Raw genomic sequence first — 16,305 nt, forward strand, 5'->3', positions numbered from 1 at the left:
TTCTTTCCTTGCAGGTTGTGCTAGATGTGGGCTGTGGATCGGGAATACTGTCATTTTTTGCCGTACAGGCTGGCGCTAAGAAAGTTTATGCAGTTGAAGCCAGTTCGGTTGCACATGCGGAGGTGAGTGATGACATTGTGAAGGCAGCTACAGACCAGGTCTTCCGTACAGGTCATGGTGCCAAGCGACGGGCTCTTCCAGGTAGGTCCTTTTCCATCATGTGTTTTCCCAGCATCTCATGTTTTTCTATTAGAATGTTGCTGCTACCAGTGCCCAGCTTCCCTGTAGTGGTGGAAATGAAGCCGTTATTTTTTAAAATTTCACTGATGCTAAAACTATAGCAAAACCTTCTCCTTTCCTATCCACTGTGTGGCGTGTTGGGTGGGGTGAGGTGGGGTGTTGAGGGATTTCTTATGTTTGCTGACCTACAAGGTAAGGAGTCAGATTTCACTGGAGCTAGACTTAATTTTGTTTTCCTTCTTACATGGTGTATTGACAGTGGCTGCCTCACTCCCTTCAAATGTGACTTTGGTCAAAGAGGCTGTTACTACATGGATGTAGTCAGAGGAAGAAACAGGTGTTTGTGTTTCAAGAAGCTTTTTTCAGATGTCAGATTTGGAATCGGGAGACCAAAAGTGCTTTGTTTTAAACATGGTGCTCTGTTCTCATTATGAGGAAATAAGGCCAGGTCAAGAGTCAGATAAAAACACCTTTCAGTAATATTTGGATATAATACCCCAGGAGGTGGGCGTGGATGCATGAACAGGACAATGTGCTTGTCATCCACCACTGGAGGAGGCCTAAATTTAATGAGGGAAAGAATGAGGACAAGGGAAGTTGGCCTACTGCTTCAGCTGAACATCGTACATGTGCTCTCCTTCCCTGGACAAACAGTTTCACAGTGACCAGGAGACAACCAAGTATCACATGTTTAGAGGGAACAGTGGCCGGAGCCTAATGGCTGTAGGTTGTTAAAATCTTTTTTCTTTACAAATGTTCCTTTGTGAGTAGCCAGTATTTAATAAAAACAACTTTTAAGAATTGATGAAGTAAGGCTGGTGTTGTGGTATAGCAGGTTAAGCTGCCACCTTCAATGCCAGTATCTCATATGGGCATTGATTCAAGTCCTGGTTGCTCTACTTCTGATCCAATTTCTTGCTAATGTGCCTGGGAAAGCAGCAGAAGATGGTCCAAGTCCTCGGGTCCCTGCATCTAGGTGAGAGACCTGGATGAAGTTTCTGACTCCTGGCTTCAGCCTGGCCAAGTCCTGGAAGTTGCTACCATTTGGGAAGTGAACCAGTAAATGGAGGATCTCTCTCTCTCTCCCACCCCTGTGTGTGTATATCTTTCTTTCCCACTATCTGTAACTCTGCCTTTCAAATAAACAAAATAAATCCTTTAAAAAAATGGGTGAAGAAGCAAATGGCAAAAAAAAATTTTTTTCAGCAGAATTCATCTATTTAAAATTGTTATTTATTTTATTTATTTGACAGGAAGAGAGAGAGAAATAGAGAACTTCCATTTACTGGTTCACTACCTGAATGTCTGGAATGGTAGAGTCTGGGCCAAGCCAGAAACAGGAGAGTGGAACTCAACGCAGGTCTCCCCCATGTGTAGCACATACCGAAGAACTTGAACTGTCAGCGCTGCCTTCAGGTGCGCTCATTATCTAGAGGCTGAAGTGGGAGCTGGAGCCAGGAATTGAACACATGCCCGCTGATACGGTAGACAGGCTTTCCAAACAGCATCCTGTAGTTTTTTCAATACACTCATTTTTCATCAGCTTTTTAGAGTGTTCATGTTATTTACCACTTTTCTCAAGGCCAGGTAAGGTATACCCAAGACTTACCTTTTTTAAAAGATTTATTTATTTTGGAAGAGTTAGAGAGAGGGAGAGAGAAAGAGTGAACTTCCATCTCGTGGTTCTCTGCCAAGATGGCCACAATGGCCAGCACTAGGCTGGCCACAGCCAGGAGCCCCAGGCTTCCTCTGGGTCCCCCATGTAGGTGTCAGGGGCCCAAACACTTGGGCCATCCTCCACTGCTTTTCCTAGACCACCAGCAGGGAGCTGGATTGGCAATGGAGCAGCAGGGACATGAGAGTTTTTTTTAAAACATGGCATTGGGATTGAGATGATGTGTATCCCAAAGAGGGTTCTCATTCCGTGATAAATACATCTTTTAGTTTCACTTTTCATGAACTTTTTGAAGTCCCCTCATTTAGCTGTTTTTTGCTGTTGTTCATTTGCTTTGTTTCTTTTTTTTTTTTAATGTATGCCTGTTTTTGTGGTAGCATTGCTGTGCAGGGATGGGGAAAGCCTGGCCCACGGGCCATAAAAGGCACACAAAATCATTTGGTCCAGCCCTGCCACGGCAGCTTCAGGTGGGCCTCTAAAGTCAATAAATCTATAGCAGGCTGATTTTTAAGTTGCTAATTTTGTATGGCCTTTGAGTGATGTTTTAAATATCCACATGGCCCTTGTCAAAAAAAAAAAAAAAAAAAAAAACCAAAAAAAAACAAATATTCCCCAGGCCCTGTGAGAGTAGCTCTTTGTATGATATGCCTTAAATAGTTAGCACTGTTGGGAGACTTGGGATGGTTTCCATTACAAAAGTACTGTTAAGAATATTCTTGCACACAGTCCCCACCACATCTCTGCTAGAACTTCCGTGGAGTTAGATGTAGGAACGGAATTGTCGGGTCAGCAGCACATATGCCATTAGCTTTGCTGCCCAAGGCGTTTTTCAGAAGCTCATGGCAAGTGCATATCTTGTAAAAACTTTATGTGGATTTCAAAAATGTTTGTACCAAAGTAAATCTACCTTTAATTCCATTTTCCACAAACCTCTTGTTATTGCCAAACTGTTTCCCAAAGGGGTTGTGCCAATTTATACTCTCTCTGGTAGGGGATGAGAGTTCTGTATCTTTGTTAGGATGCTAGCATTGTCAGACTTTGAAATGCTTTTCAGTCGGGTGTTTATGACAAGACTAATGACTTGCAGCATGTTTACAAGTATTTTGGCTATTAGTACTTTCTCTTCTGTAAACAACCTGTTGAATTTTTTTTTTATAATTTTCTTTTAACTAATTCATTTGTTGGAATGAGTCCTATATTGTAGATATTAATCTTTGTAAGTTAATGTATGACAAATATCATTGCCTTTTTTCTTTCCTCATGGTCCTAATAAACTTTGAATATGGAATTCTTAAAAAAAGATAGAGAATATAAACTTATAGAGACAGAACCCCATAGATTAGAAATGGCTGTATATCTTTTTTAAAAAGATTTATTTATGAACTTATTCAAAAGGCAGAGATACAGAGAGAGGAGGAGAGATAAAGTTCTTCTATCCACTGATTCATCACTCTGAAATTGCCTGCAAATGAGGTCTGAGCTAGGCCAAACCCAAGTCTCCCATGTGGATGCTGGGGGTCCATGCGCTTGGGCCAGCATCTGCTTCTTTCCCAGGTTCCTCAGCAGAAAGCTGGATTGGAAGCAGTTCAGCTGGGACTTGAACAGGTCTCCTGGATGATAAATTGGCACTGCAAGTGGGAGCTTAACCTGCCACACCACAAGGCCAGCCCCCAAATTAGTAGATTTTCAGGTGGGTTCTTAAGAATGACAAGTTTAGAACTTTCTCTCGGGTGCTGCTGATTCATCCATATTTCCACTCAGTTGGGTTCAATTCATTATTGGGTAATATAGGAGAAACAATAATGACTAGTTCTATTTCAGTATTCAGAGAGCTTCCAATCTAATAGCGGATTGATCTTAGAATATCATACATCAGATTCTAAAAAAAATAAAGGAGTGGGTAAATTGGGATTTTTTTTCTTTATATTCTTTATTTCCTGAAATTTAAGTAATTTGAGATACATTAGAGAGTGAGTTTTTAAATGTTAATAATATACTTGACTGTAGTATTTTAAGGAAAGAGAGAAAGAAGTTAGTTCTCCTTGCATTTCCTAGCTGTAAGCGTGTCTCAAATCACAGAATCACCAGCACGCTGTGGGAGGAGCAGCTCTGTACCAATCTGCCTGACTGGCTTCTCGGAGAATGCTTTGGTGAAACATCAGTGGGATTGCTGCCTTCTCGTGGTGGGGATGGGAGAGGGTGGTTCTATTCTCAGAGACACTTTACTCAGAGCGTGGCTGGTGTGTAATTACAAGGGTCTCTGGCAAGAAACCAATACAGAGAAGAAGAAAAGGGGAAAAATACGATCTTAAAACTTTTTGGAAGCGATTTCAAACTTAGGGATAAGTTGCAAAAATCAATAAATGTCAAGGATAGTTTAAATTCCCTTTACCTAGATTTGCCTGTTGTTTATAAACATTTGTTTTAACACTTTTTTTCTTGTTTACCCTCTCACCATACACATGATACATACATACACAAATTTAAATGTAGACAGAGATAGACACACACATTTATTCTATGTTTAGGTTTTGTACATCATAGGTCTTTGTTCTTAAAGGTTTCAATGAGTATTTCCAAAGAATAGAGTTGTTGTCACGTACAAACCAAAGAAGTTACTCTAAAGGCAAAATAGAAGCTTTCCAATGATGCATCCATTAAGTCTGTCCATCCATCTGTATCCATTAAGTCTGTCCATGTTGGTGATGAAAGCTGTCAGCAAAGACCCCAGCATGAATGGAGAAACTGTCACTGGGAGTGTTGAGATGAGAAGAGTCTGTACTTCCCTGCATTTTCTCTTGCTTGCTATTTCCACCAAGCCCTGCTTTTTAAAGCATTAAAACTAGTGTCCTAATGAGTTCCAAAGCACCAATATTGTATTTCATGCTAGGTGTTTGCTTCTGTGGATGGTGTGTGTGTGTGTGTGTGTTTGCATGCTTCAGTAGGCTTTCTTATCTGTAAACAGCTGGCATGAATTGGGAACAGATATGACTTTCCCAGTGCTCTTGGGGACTGTTGGGAGTCCTTGACATCCTTGTTGGTCAGCCTGTTTCTCCCCCCTAACCCCCAGCAAGGCCTTCCCTACATATTTCCCTAAGAACATGCTGGTTAAAATTGTGTTCAAGGCCATGGGTAATTAGAGTCTTCTAAAAGGGTGGATTTAAAAGAGCAAGCCCTCTGTCATGCCCATTGTTCCTGGTGTGGGTGTCACGCAGTGTTCCCCACTGGCCAAGGCCCTTTCACCTGGTACCAGCTCATGGTTTCTGTGTCTTATGCTGACGCTCATCTGTGCTGTTGGTGGGTGGCAGAAAATGATTGTGAACAGTACACAGAAAGATTTTCCGTCTAAGAATAGGCTGATATAGCAGCTCAGCACACGGTGCATGGAGCTCCTTTCGACCTTTTCATTATTTGGTAATTGAACCAGCAGACATTTAATTTTTTCCTCTGGAGTCTTCATTAAATTGCTCAGAAAAGATAAAATTGCAGCAAGAAAGAAAAATGTACAAATTTAACTACCATTGCCTGTCTCTGGGTTCTTCTTCACACACCAGGCTTCCAGGCTTTAAGTAAACAGAATATTTTCAAATTGCATTGGATTCAATTTCAGTTATTCTTAGTGGCTTGGTCCAATTTTGTAAAGATTGATCCTCAGAAGGCAAGATGATAGAAATGACTCCTTGTCTGGAGGGCATGCCTGGTGAGACTTTTTTTTTTTTTTTTTTTTTGTAGGAGTGGTCACGAACTCACTACTCACTCTCACCCTGAGCCCCATATGTCATTTCTGGATTAGTAATAAAAGAGCATTCCTGTCTAAAGAATAGGGCAGGGCTAAAGGTCTCCCATATGTGTCCCAGCTATGAACCTGCCCACCTCAAACTGGCAGCTATGCCTTGCTCTTATTCTGTTCTCTTATATATGAAACATAAAGCTAAGGCCTCCAGATCATGTAGGCCAGATGAAAAAGAAAACAGCTCTTATCAAATTTGTACATGTGTATGGCCAAGGGAGAGATAGTCCTTGATTTAAAATTGTGCCATGCCTTTCCATCTAGATAATAGATTGTTTGAAGAGCCTTTATGTGTTTTAATCAATTTGCATTACAACAACATTCTCTGGCCCTCAGATGATAGTGTGCATACCATTATCAGCCCACTCAGTAATCAGGCTTTACTGGTATTCAGTTCCTATATATGCCCCATTAGGGTGAATTTTAAGAAGCCAGACCAAGAACCTCTGAGTCATGGGGTTGTGGAAGTAAAGGCAGGTGCAATTGGAACTCGAGTTCCAACTGCCTCTGTAGAGCTTCTGTGTTCATCCTCTAGGGTTGCTGTGCCCAATATGAGCATTAGACACATGAGTTGTTTAAATTTGTAAATAATGTCATTAGCAGTAGTCACTTCTAGTCACATTAGCATTCCTAATGCTCAGTAGCCACAGGAGTTGATGACTATCATGTTGATAGATGCTGCAGATAAACAACTTGTGTCCAGCCTCACGGAATGTTCTGTTGGACAGCACCATTGGGGAGGACACACCCATGGGTGGCCAAAGCTCACCTTCCGGCATGTGATGGTGAGGCTGATGGCTTTGTTCACTGTCAGGCATTGGCACCCATGGCCAGGTTGGACCAACTTGACTCTAGGTGAGGCAGCACTCCCCCAGCCCCTCTTGCTGTGGATCTTGTCTGTGCTTCCTTTATATTTGTATGTGTTTTGCCACAGAGCAGGTTCCCTGGGAAACATTCTTTGACATTGGAGAGTTGTATGCAGGAAGCTTATCAGGGAGCGCTCTTAGGAACCTCACCTGTGGAAAAGCAAAGGAAGCAGGGTAAGACTGGGGAGAGAGGAATTGAGCTACCATGTGTTGTCCTACCATGTGTTAGCCAATGCCATTGGCAGTTTTTGAACTGGGGTGACCAAGCATGGGGCACTAGACTTTGTGTTCCACATTTTAATGTTGAAGCCCTCAGAAAGAGTTGTGGCCTTGGGTAAGTTGGTTCTTTTGGTCTGAGGGTTGTTCCCAGAGCATGAATCAGCTGAGATCCCTCATCTAGTACATCTAGTATACCCATCATGCCAGTGTATCTAGCAGCTAGGGGAATAAGCACCCTGGCCCTGAAAAATGGAACTATGTGGCAAGCCATTGCATGTACTGCAAGATCAAGATCCAGGATCTTGACTTTGGGCTGCAGACAGGAGGATGAACATAAAGATAACAGTAAATCAAAGGAAGAGGATTCAATTGATGGAGCAAGTAGATACTAAATGGACAGTAAATGCTTGGGGAAAATGTCTAAGAGTACTTCAGTTGAGAGCAAGAGCTTTCTAGGAACTGAGAACATCACCTGATCCCGTGTGCTCTAATATTCTAAGCCCTGTGAGAGTGTAGCACACATATATGACAGGATCCCTCCCCTGAAGGAGCTGATCATCTGGTTGGTTTTCAAACAAATGAAATTCTTAATGCAAGGCAGGAATACCCAGTGCATACGAGTGCCACAGGTGAGACTTGCCTTGCCAGTGTAAAGAAAAATGACTGTGGGCTGGGCTGGTTAGGGAAGACTTCAGAGAAGAGGTATAGCCTGAATCAGATCTGGAAAGACAGGAAGAAATAAACTCTTTTAATTTTTCACCTTTTCCTGTCAACAATGAGATTTTGAAAAGACCTTAGTTTCTGATGGGAAACCGCTCCTTAAATGTATTGATAATCTGTACATACTCTGAAGGTTCTTCTAATTTTTATCTTAAATGGTGGAAAAAAGCATATACCTTGCATTTTTCTCACATTTATCCAGATTTAAACTCTCTAATCAATGGTTTTTCTCAAATTTTTTCAGTGTTCCCAATTTCTAACTTCTGTTTCCTCTTCCATCTCTCATGGACTAAATGCCTAAGTAACAAAATCCCATCCAGCCTGTCAATACTTTACTTTTGCCCTGTCCAGGATGTTGAAGGTAACAATGAGATATCTGTTAAAGAACAAATAAGAAACCTTTGGCATAGGTGATGTTTCAGAAATTAGGGATCATGGCCCCTCTGTAAACTTGCAGAGCTTCAAGAAGAGTCTATGAGGCACTAGAAGCACATTATCCACCCAGTAATACAGGTAAGGAAGCACCTTAGCGAAGTTAGAGTGTGAAGATGGGATATGGCTTGTGAGAGTAATCCCTCTCTGTTTCCTTCTGGAATGCCATGGTGAGCATGGACTTGTGGTACTCTTATTGATGGAGACACAAATGTGATTGTTGAGAAAGTGGAGTACCTGCCCTTCTAGATGATTTCCCCAGGAGTCAGGAGAAAAACTATCTTTGTCTTACCAAGGAATCTGAATACTGTGGAGCATGAGTAGTTCTGCTGTGCAAGAAGCAAGCTTCCTCCACTGGCAGAGGCGATACTGACCCACGTAGCAGAGGAGTTTCAAGTAGTCCATGGGGGCTGTTTGCCTCCAAGCCTCTCCAGCAAATAAGATTGCAATTGGATTGGTGACTGACAAGTTTATGGTTTCAATATGTTCCCCAAAACTTCATGTGGTGATTTTCTTGCCAATGGAACCATATTAAGGGTGGGACTTTTAAGAGGTGATTGGGCTCTGGGGGTGGAATCCTCATGAATGTATTAAAACCATTACCATGGGAATAAGTCGGTTCTTTTGAGAGTGGGTTGTTAAGAAAGCAAGCTTGGCTTGCTCTTGCTGTTTCTTCCACCAGCACTTACTTGCTCTTACACTCTCCCACCATGATGAGATCACATAGTCTGGAAGCTTTTCCCAGACACTGTCACCATGCCCTTGCACTTCACAGCCTCAGAATCACAAGCCAAACAAGCTCTCTTTCTCTCTAAATTCCCTGTTAGAGTAACACAAAGAATATGGGGTTGTATTCCATTCCTATGACGTAATGGTCATGTGATGTCACAGCTGTGTTAGTTTTCTGTTGCTGCTGTAACAAATTGACTCAAACTTACTGGTGTAGAGCAACACAGATTTATTAATTTATAATTCTAGAGGTCAGAAATTCTACAGGGGTCTTAAAAGGCTGAGAACTGTGTTCTTTCTGGAAGCCCTGGGGGAGAATCTATTCCTTGACTTTCTCAGCCTCTAAGGGTGGTTTGTGACTGTATCCCCCCGACGTCATCACATCTCCTCTTCCAACTTGGATCTTCCTGCCTCCCTCTTACTGAGTCTCCTGTGATTCTTTTAGGCCCACATGAATGACCCAGGGTAAGCTCCCCCATTTCAAAACCCTTAACCACACGTAAAAGATCCTGTGAAATGGAAGGTAATGTATTCACAGCTTTCAGGCATTAAGAGGTGCCCCTCTTCAGAGAGCCATTTTGCCAACCACACAAATGACTTGGCCTTTTTCTGCCTCATTTTCTTTACCTAAAAAATTATGAATAGAAATACTCCCTTAGGAAATATTTTGGGTATTAAATGAGAAAGCCCGTATAAAAATTAGTACAGTGACTAAGATTCTCTCATTGTTGCTATCATCGTCATGGTTATCTTCAGAATCATTATGGGGCCGCATTTCACCTGTGTCTGTGTATAAATTTGCTAAACAGGTTCCTGGTAGTGAGGTCACCAGGCAACACAGGAAGCACTGGGCCAGGCAGAGTACACGTTTCTAGAGCTTCTTGCTTCGGTTGCGTTTTGTAATTCTTTCATTGCTCCTTCTCAAAACCCAAGCACCACGAGACTCTGGGCTGTGCTTGTTTCTCAGCTCTTCTCAAAGGGTCTGCAGACTTGGCAGGGCAATGCACCGAGCAGCTCGCTGGTAGCCAAGTCTCTGGGGAAGTTCGTAGCTGGGTTGAAATCCTTCCTCCCTGTGAGTGTTCTCTTGCTGACCTCGGTATCCTTAGTTCTCGTCTGCTGGCCTCAGTGTTCGCAGGTCTTCAGAGGGATTACACCCTCTTCAGCCTCAGGGAAGAACACAGAGAGGGCCTCAGGTCCCCTGAAGGGCTTTGACACCCCAGTTTGCTGGGCCCCATGCCCTGAAATCTGATTCAGGAGGCATGGGGAAGTGGCCTGAGCACATGCATTTCTAGAAAGTTCTATTCACTCTGGTGCTTCTGACTAGGGAACCACAGTTTGAGGACCACTGGGGTTCTGCAACACTGAAGGTCAACAACCTTTGAAAGTGATTTCCTGTGACACTTTTGAAAGCAGCTTCTTCGTTCAATTGCAGCTTTGGAAATGTGCAGTCATTAAGCTGGAGTCTTCACTCGAAGTCATCACCACTTTGATTTAATTCTTTTATTTGTACATTTGCCCCTGGAGGCCCTATTGCACACAGGGTCCTAGTTAGGGGTCAGTTTGACTGTGGGCATTTCAGGAGAGAAATAGCCTGTTTGGAAAAAGTGTTTGTTGATCCAAAGCATTTTCCGCTCTGGCAGCTGCTACACATTTTAGGGGAACTGTGATGAGGCCACACATCTGCTTGACAAGAAGAGCGGGGCAGGTTAGGACAGACTGTAATTTCAGCATGTCGGATAAGAAGGGCACCACTGGAACTCTCCCAGGAAATGAATCAAAGCAGCCTTGCTAAGGATGTCTCAGAACTCCCTTCACCCCGGCAGTGCTTGGCCTGGCACCAGCTTTTCCCTTCCTGGCCAGTTCTGGGTAGCTGAAGCCGCACTGGGTGGCAGGTGCCATGGGAACATGAAGACAAGGCCAGTGAGTTAGGCTGTGAGACTGTTCAGTCGAGACCAGAGGTTGGTTTCTCCACACAATGCCCGGCAATCACTGGGACGCCTTCTTTTGCACAGAGATGAGGAATCCTGCTTTGCTCCGGGCTGATGGTTTAGCCATCATGGTGCCTCGGTTTGGTGTCCAACCTCTTTCATCCACTGTAGCTGAGGAAATGATATCTGGTTTTTCCACCTGGGTTACTTTTTAATGATGTGAAAGACCACAAGGAGCCGGCATTTCTTTTGTGCAGTTCCTCATTCAGCAACCTAATAGCTATCTGCAAAGACTTTTCTTGAAAAGAAAAGGGAGGGAGAAAACCCTGCTCCTCTCGGGCAGAAGCAACGATGCGGCGTGTTCCTCTGATTAATCTATCATACAACACGTATTACCCGGCACCCGACCTGCTGGCAGCTGCCTTACTGCTGAGGTTTCTTGGCGTTCGCACTGTTGCTTTTCTTTGCCAACAAACCATAAAAGGACAGATGAGTATCCCTCTGGTTGAGTGTGAATGGCAAGTGAAGTGCCCAGAAAACGGCTGCGACTCACCTGCCTCCTGGGGCCATGCTGGGAGGGGAAACGTATTTTTCTTTAGGGTCACCCTCTGTGCAAATGAACTTCCATCACAGGTTAAACCAAAGCTGGCACCGTAGGGTACACAGTGCTGGAGTGAAAACGTGCTGCCAAGTCTCCCCAGTCCCCACTGGACAGACAGCCTCTGCTCATGGGGACCAAAGTGAGAAGGGACAGCAGGAAGATTGCTCTCTCTCCCCCCAAACTCTTTTTTAAAATACAGGTGGACATTGTTTATTATTTACATGTGTTGAAATATCACATTGTATTCCATAAACAGATACAATTATGTATCTGTTAAAGTGATTATATAGAAAGAAAAAAATGTGGGTTGAGCATGCCTACTGCCCAAACCCCAAACCAAAATGCATTGGAATTCAAAATGTTTTGATTGTCAACATAACACCACAAGTGGAAAATTCCATAGCTTACCTCACGGGATGGCTGGTAGTCAAAATGCAGGCACTTTTGTAATATTGTTTAAAATTACCTTCAGGCTATATGTAATAAGGTTATCTATGAAGCATAGATGAATTTCCTATTTAGTCTTAGGTCATGTCCCCAAGATAGCTCATTACATATATGCAAATAGACCAAAATCTGAAAAAAATATAAATCCAAAGTACCCCTGGTCCCAATCTGTATAACATTTTAGTGCTCATAATCTGTAATGTATAATGTCTAAAACAGCAGTTTCCTAAGTTATTGTGGCCAACCCTTAAGGAAGTGATTTGATCATTACTGATACATAAACGTCTGATGATTTGGGTTAATCAGGAGCAGTAAGATGGGCTGGCTCATCAGTGTACACATAGCAGTTTGTTTTGGAAGCTGTTTGTGTATCACTGTACTCAGGATTGTTAGAAACTTACACCAAATTAAAATGATGAGTGCCAATGCATACCCATAAATAGCTAAAATTTATTTTTTAATTCAATCTGACTAAATTTTTTAAACATTTTCTTTCATAAGTTTAAGTTTACAAAACAAAACTTGTGAGTTAGAACTAGAGTTCCTATATGCTCAGCATCTCATTTCCAACTGATAGAAGTGAAAAATTACACAGTTCTCTAGAACAACTGAGCAGTTTCTCACAAAGTGAAATGTACATTCTACCTGTGACCTGACAGTTCCACTCCTTGGTGTTTCCCTAAGAGAAATGGAAATACTTGTGCATACAAAGATTTGTAAGTATAAAGAACCCAAATGCCCATTGGCAAAGAAATGATAAACCAATGGTGCTACATCCAAACAGTGAAATATCATCGTTGTACAAATGAATAACCTACTTATACGTAAAACAAATGGGTGAATCTCAGAGACATTGTCCTAATGGAAAGATGTCAGGAGCAAAACAGCACTTACTGTGTGAATCCATTTGGATGAAATTCTAAAACAGGCTGAAATGACACTTAGTGATAGGATGGCGATAAGCCGTCGCCCGAGACTTGCGCTGTGGTGGATGTGGGAGGATGGGGGTAGGATTTGTGGTAAAGAGTTATGAAGGAAATTTGAGTGTGACAGATGTCTTCTGTGTCTTCATTGTGGTGATGGTTATATGAACATATATTTATGAAAATGCATACATCAAATGATCTATTTAAAAATAGTGTATTTCATTTTATATAAATTATACCTCAGTAACCATGATTCTAGTTCTAGTCAGTATTGTACTGGAAGTATTAATGCAACAAAATAAGAAAAATAAAAGGATTGAAAGTGGGGAAAGAAGAGATAAGGATGAAATAAGCAAAATTTTAAATGTATGATTTATTAATGCTTCACAGAAATCCATAGTGTTATAGATTTAAAATATCAATTTAATGTTAGGTGATAGTGTGCTTTAAAGATATGGTTGCATGTTAATTTTATTTCAGTGTTTGAGAAAAAACATACACACACAAAGATATGCAAATTCAAATGGAAGAAAATCAAAATGGGTTGAGCTAAATAAATTATGCTCCTGATTTTTCAGTCCATTCATCATTATGCAAAGCACTTGAGATTGAGTTAATACATTTCTTTTCACTGATATCAATCAGATCTTACAGGCTAATCATAAGATATTTCATTTTTAAGAATAGATTTGAAATTTCTTAAATTCTTTTGAAAGATTTTTTAACAAGTTTTTTTAAAAATTATCAAATTTTAAACATGTTTCTTACATAGCAGTTTTAGTGTAATTTTCAGCAGTGGTATCACTGCTGATATCCCCCAAAACCATGTTCACATTATTCATTTCCATAGCATGAATTTCTTTTGAAAAATAGTTCCACTTATATTCATTACTAAAAGTCGTCATTATCTTTGAGAAGAAAATTAAGGTGTTTTTTTAAATACCTAGCTACATGTTATAAGAGAAAATTTTTAAAAATTGTAGTTCTTGACTTTAATGAGAAAATCCTATGATTGGTTTATGAATAGAACATGTATTGTGATGAAATAACCAGTGGAGGCTCTTTACAGAAAATATTTTCAAGGACATGTTCAAGTTATTATAAGGTTATATAAACTGTCTACTATTTCTTAAAGGCCCTTTGTTTTCAATTTTTATTGTGATAAAATACATGTAACATAAAATTTGCCATATTGATCAATTCCTAGGTGTACAGTGCAGTGATGAGCATAATCATGAAGTCGTGCAACCATCACCACAATCTATCTCCAGAACCCTTTTCACATTGCAAAATGGAAGGGTTGGAGTGTGGATGGGAGGGAGTCTGGGAGGGAAGTGTCTACTCAAACAGTACTTTATACTTTGTGTATCTGTGTGGGCGCAAACTGTTGAAATCGTTACTTAGTTATACCAAGTGATCTTCTGTATATAAAAATAATTGAAAATGAATCTTGATGAAGAATGAGATGGGAGAAGGAGTGGGAGATGGGATGGTTGCGGGTGGGAGGGAGGTCATGGAGGGAATAGTCACTATAATCCAAAAAGTGTACTTTCGAAATTTATATTTATTAAATAAAAGTTCTAAGAAAAAGGAGGGGAAGTGTCATGAGTCCTAAATCTGTAGATGTGAAATATATTAAACTTGTATAACTTAAAATTAAAAAAAGAGAAAGTGATGGAAATGCACACACCTTCAAGGGCCGTAACACAGCACCATATGAAGCCAAGCATACTTCTCACATTTTTTCCACCAATGTAACCCATCACACCAAGAGTGAATTCTTAACTGAGAGGTCTGAGGGCTTAGCCCAAAAGATTCTGATCCATCAAGCCTTCTACTGTCTGTTTTAAAATCATATATGCAATGTTCTCCACACTACATATTTTTTAGTTAATAAAATGTCAAAAAGTAAAAAAGAAAACTCTATACCCATTAAACAATAACTCTCCACCTCAGTCCTTAGCATCCACTCTTCTATTTTATGTCCCTATAAACTCTTTTTAACTTTTATTTAATAAATATAAATTTATAAATTTCCAAAGTACAGCTTATGGATTGCAATGGCTTTTTCCCCCCATAACTTCCCTCCCACCCACAACCCTCCCATCTCCCGCTCCCTCTCCCATTCTATTCACATCAAGATTCATTTTCAATTATCTTTATATACAGAAGATCAATTTAGTATATATTAAATAAAGATTTCAACAGTTTGCACCCACACAGAAATATAAACTGTAAAATACTGTTTGAGTACTAGTTATAGCATTAAATCACATTGAACAACACATTAAGGACAGAGATCCTACATGAGGAGTAAGGGCACAGTGACTCCTGTTGTTGACTTAACAAATTGACATTCTTGTTTATGGTGTCAGTAATCTCCCTAGACTCTTGTCATGAGTTGCCAAGGCTATGGAGGCCTTTTGAGTTCACTGACTCTGATATTGTTTAGACAAGGTCATATTCAAATGTTTATCAATATTTATTGCAGGTCAATTCACAATAGCTAAGACCTGGAATCAACCTAAATGCCCATTAACAGTAGACTGGATAAAGAAATTATGGGACATGTACTCTATAGAATACTATACAGCAGTAAAAAACAAACAAACAAACAATGAAATTGGTCATTTGCAACAAAATGGAGGAATCTGGAAAACATCATGCTGAGTGAATTAAGCAAGTCCCAAAGGGACAAATATCCTATGTTCTCCCTGATCAGTGACACCTAACCAAGCACCAAAAAGGAAACCTGGTGAAGTGAAATGCACACTATGAGAAACAGGAACTTGATCAGCCCTTGTCCTGACTGTTGATGTACAATTTAATACTTTATCCCTTTTAGTATTTTTTTGTTCTAATTAATACTATTGGTTGAACTCTGTAATTAACACACAATTATTCTTACATGTTTAAATTTAACTGAAAAGTGATCCCTGTTAAATATAAGAGTGGGAATAAGATAGGGAGGAGATGTACAATTTGGGACATGCTCAAGCTGACTTGCCCCAAATGGTGAAGTTAGAAATGTGCCAGGGGATTCCAATACAGTCCCATCAAGGTGGCATGTACCAATGCCATCTCACTAGTCCAAGTGATAAATTTCAGTTCACAATTGATCACACTGATAGGTCTAAGAGTCAAAGGGATCACACAAACAAGACTAGTGTCTGCTAATACTAACTGATAGAATAAACAAGGGAGAGAACGATCCTACATGGGAAGCGGGATACACAGCAGACTCATAGAATGGCAGATGTCCTAAACAGCACTCTGGCCTCAGAATCAGCCCTTAAGGCATTCAGATCTGGCTGAAGAGCCCAGGAGAGAATTTTAGGCATGGAAAGCCAAGACACTCTGGCAAAAAAAAAAAAAAAAAAAAAAAAAAAAAAAAAGGAGGACCTAAATGAAAGATCTCTGCGAGTGAGATCCCATTGGAAAGAACGGCCCATCAAAGAAGGAGGTACCTTTCTCTGAAGGGAGGAGAGAACTTCCACTTTGACTATGACCTTGTCTAAATTTGTCTCTATAATTATGACTACTCTAGGATCTTCTTGAAAGTGAAATCATACATTATTTATCTTATTGTGATTGATTTATGTCCCTTAGCATAATGTTATCAAGGTTCCTTCCTGTAGCAATGGTGGGGGAAAATCATTTGGACTGGCTCTCCCAAGATGACTACAAGGCAGAACTTGAAATTGAATAAATCTATAGCAGGCTAATTTTTAA

General features: G+C 40.6%; 1 protein-coding gene across 1 annotated transcript in view; it reads left to right on the top strand.

Moving 5' to 3' along the window:
- LOC133771023 (histone-arginine methyltransferase CARM1-like) overlaps positions 1–16,305 on the top strand; it is a 183,821-nt gene that overhangs the window by 63,377 nt on the left and 104,139 nt on the right. The window contains 2 exon segments of the mRNA XM_062206769.1: positions 15–122; positions 6,221–6,241. Coding sequence (XP_062062753.1) covers positions 15–122; positions 6,221–6,241 — 129 coding nt within the window.

This window comes from Lepus europaeus, chromosome 12, assembly GCF_033115175.1.
Source record: "Lepus europaeus isolate LE1 chromosome 12, mLepTim1.pri, whole genome shotgun sequence".
NCBI classification, from domain to species: domain Eukaryota; kingdom Metazoa; phylum Chordata; class Mammalia; order Lagomorpha; family Leporidae; genus Lepus; species Lepus europaeus.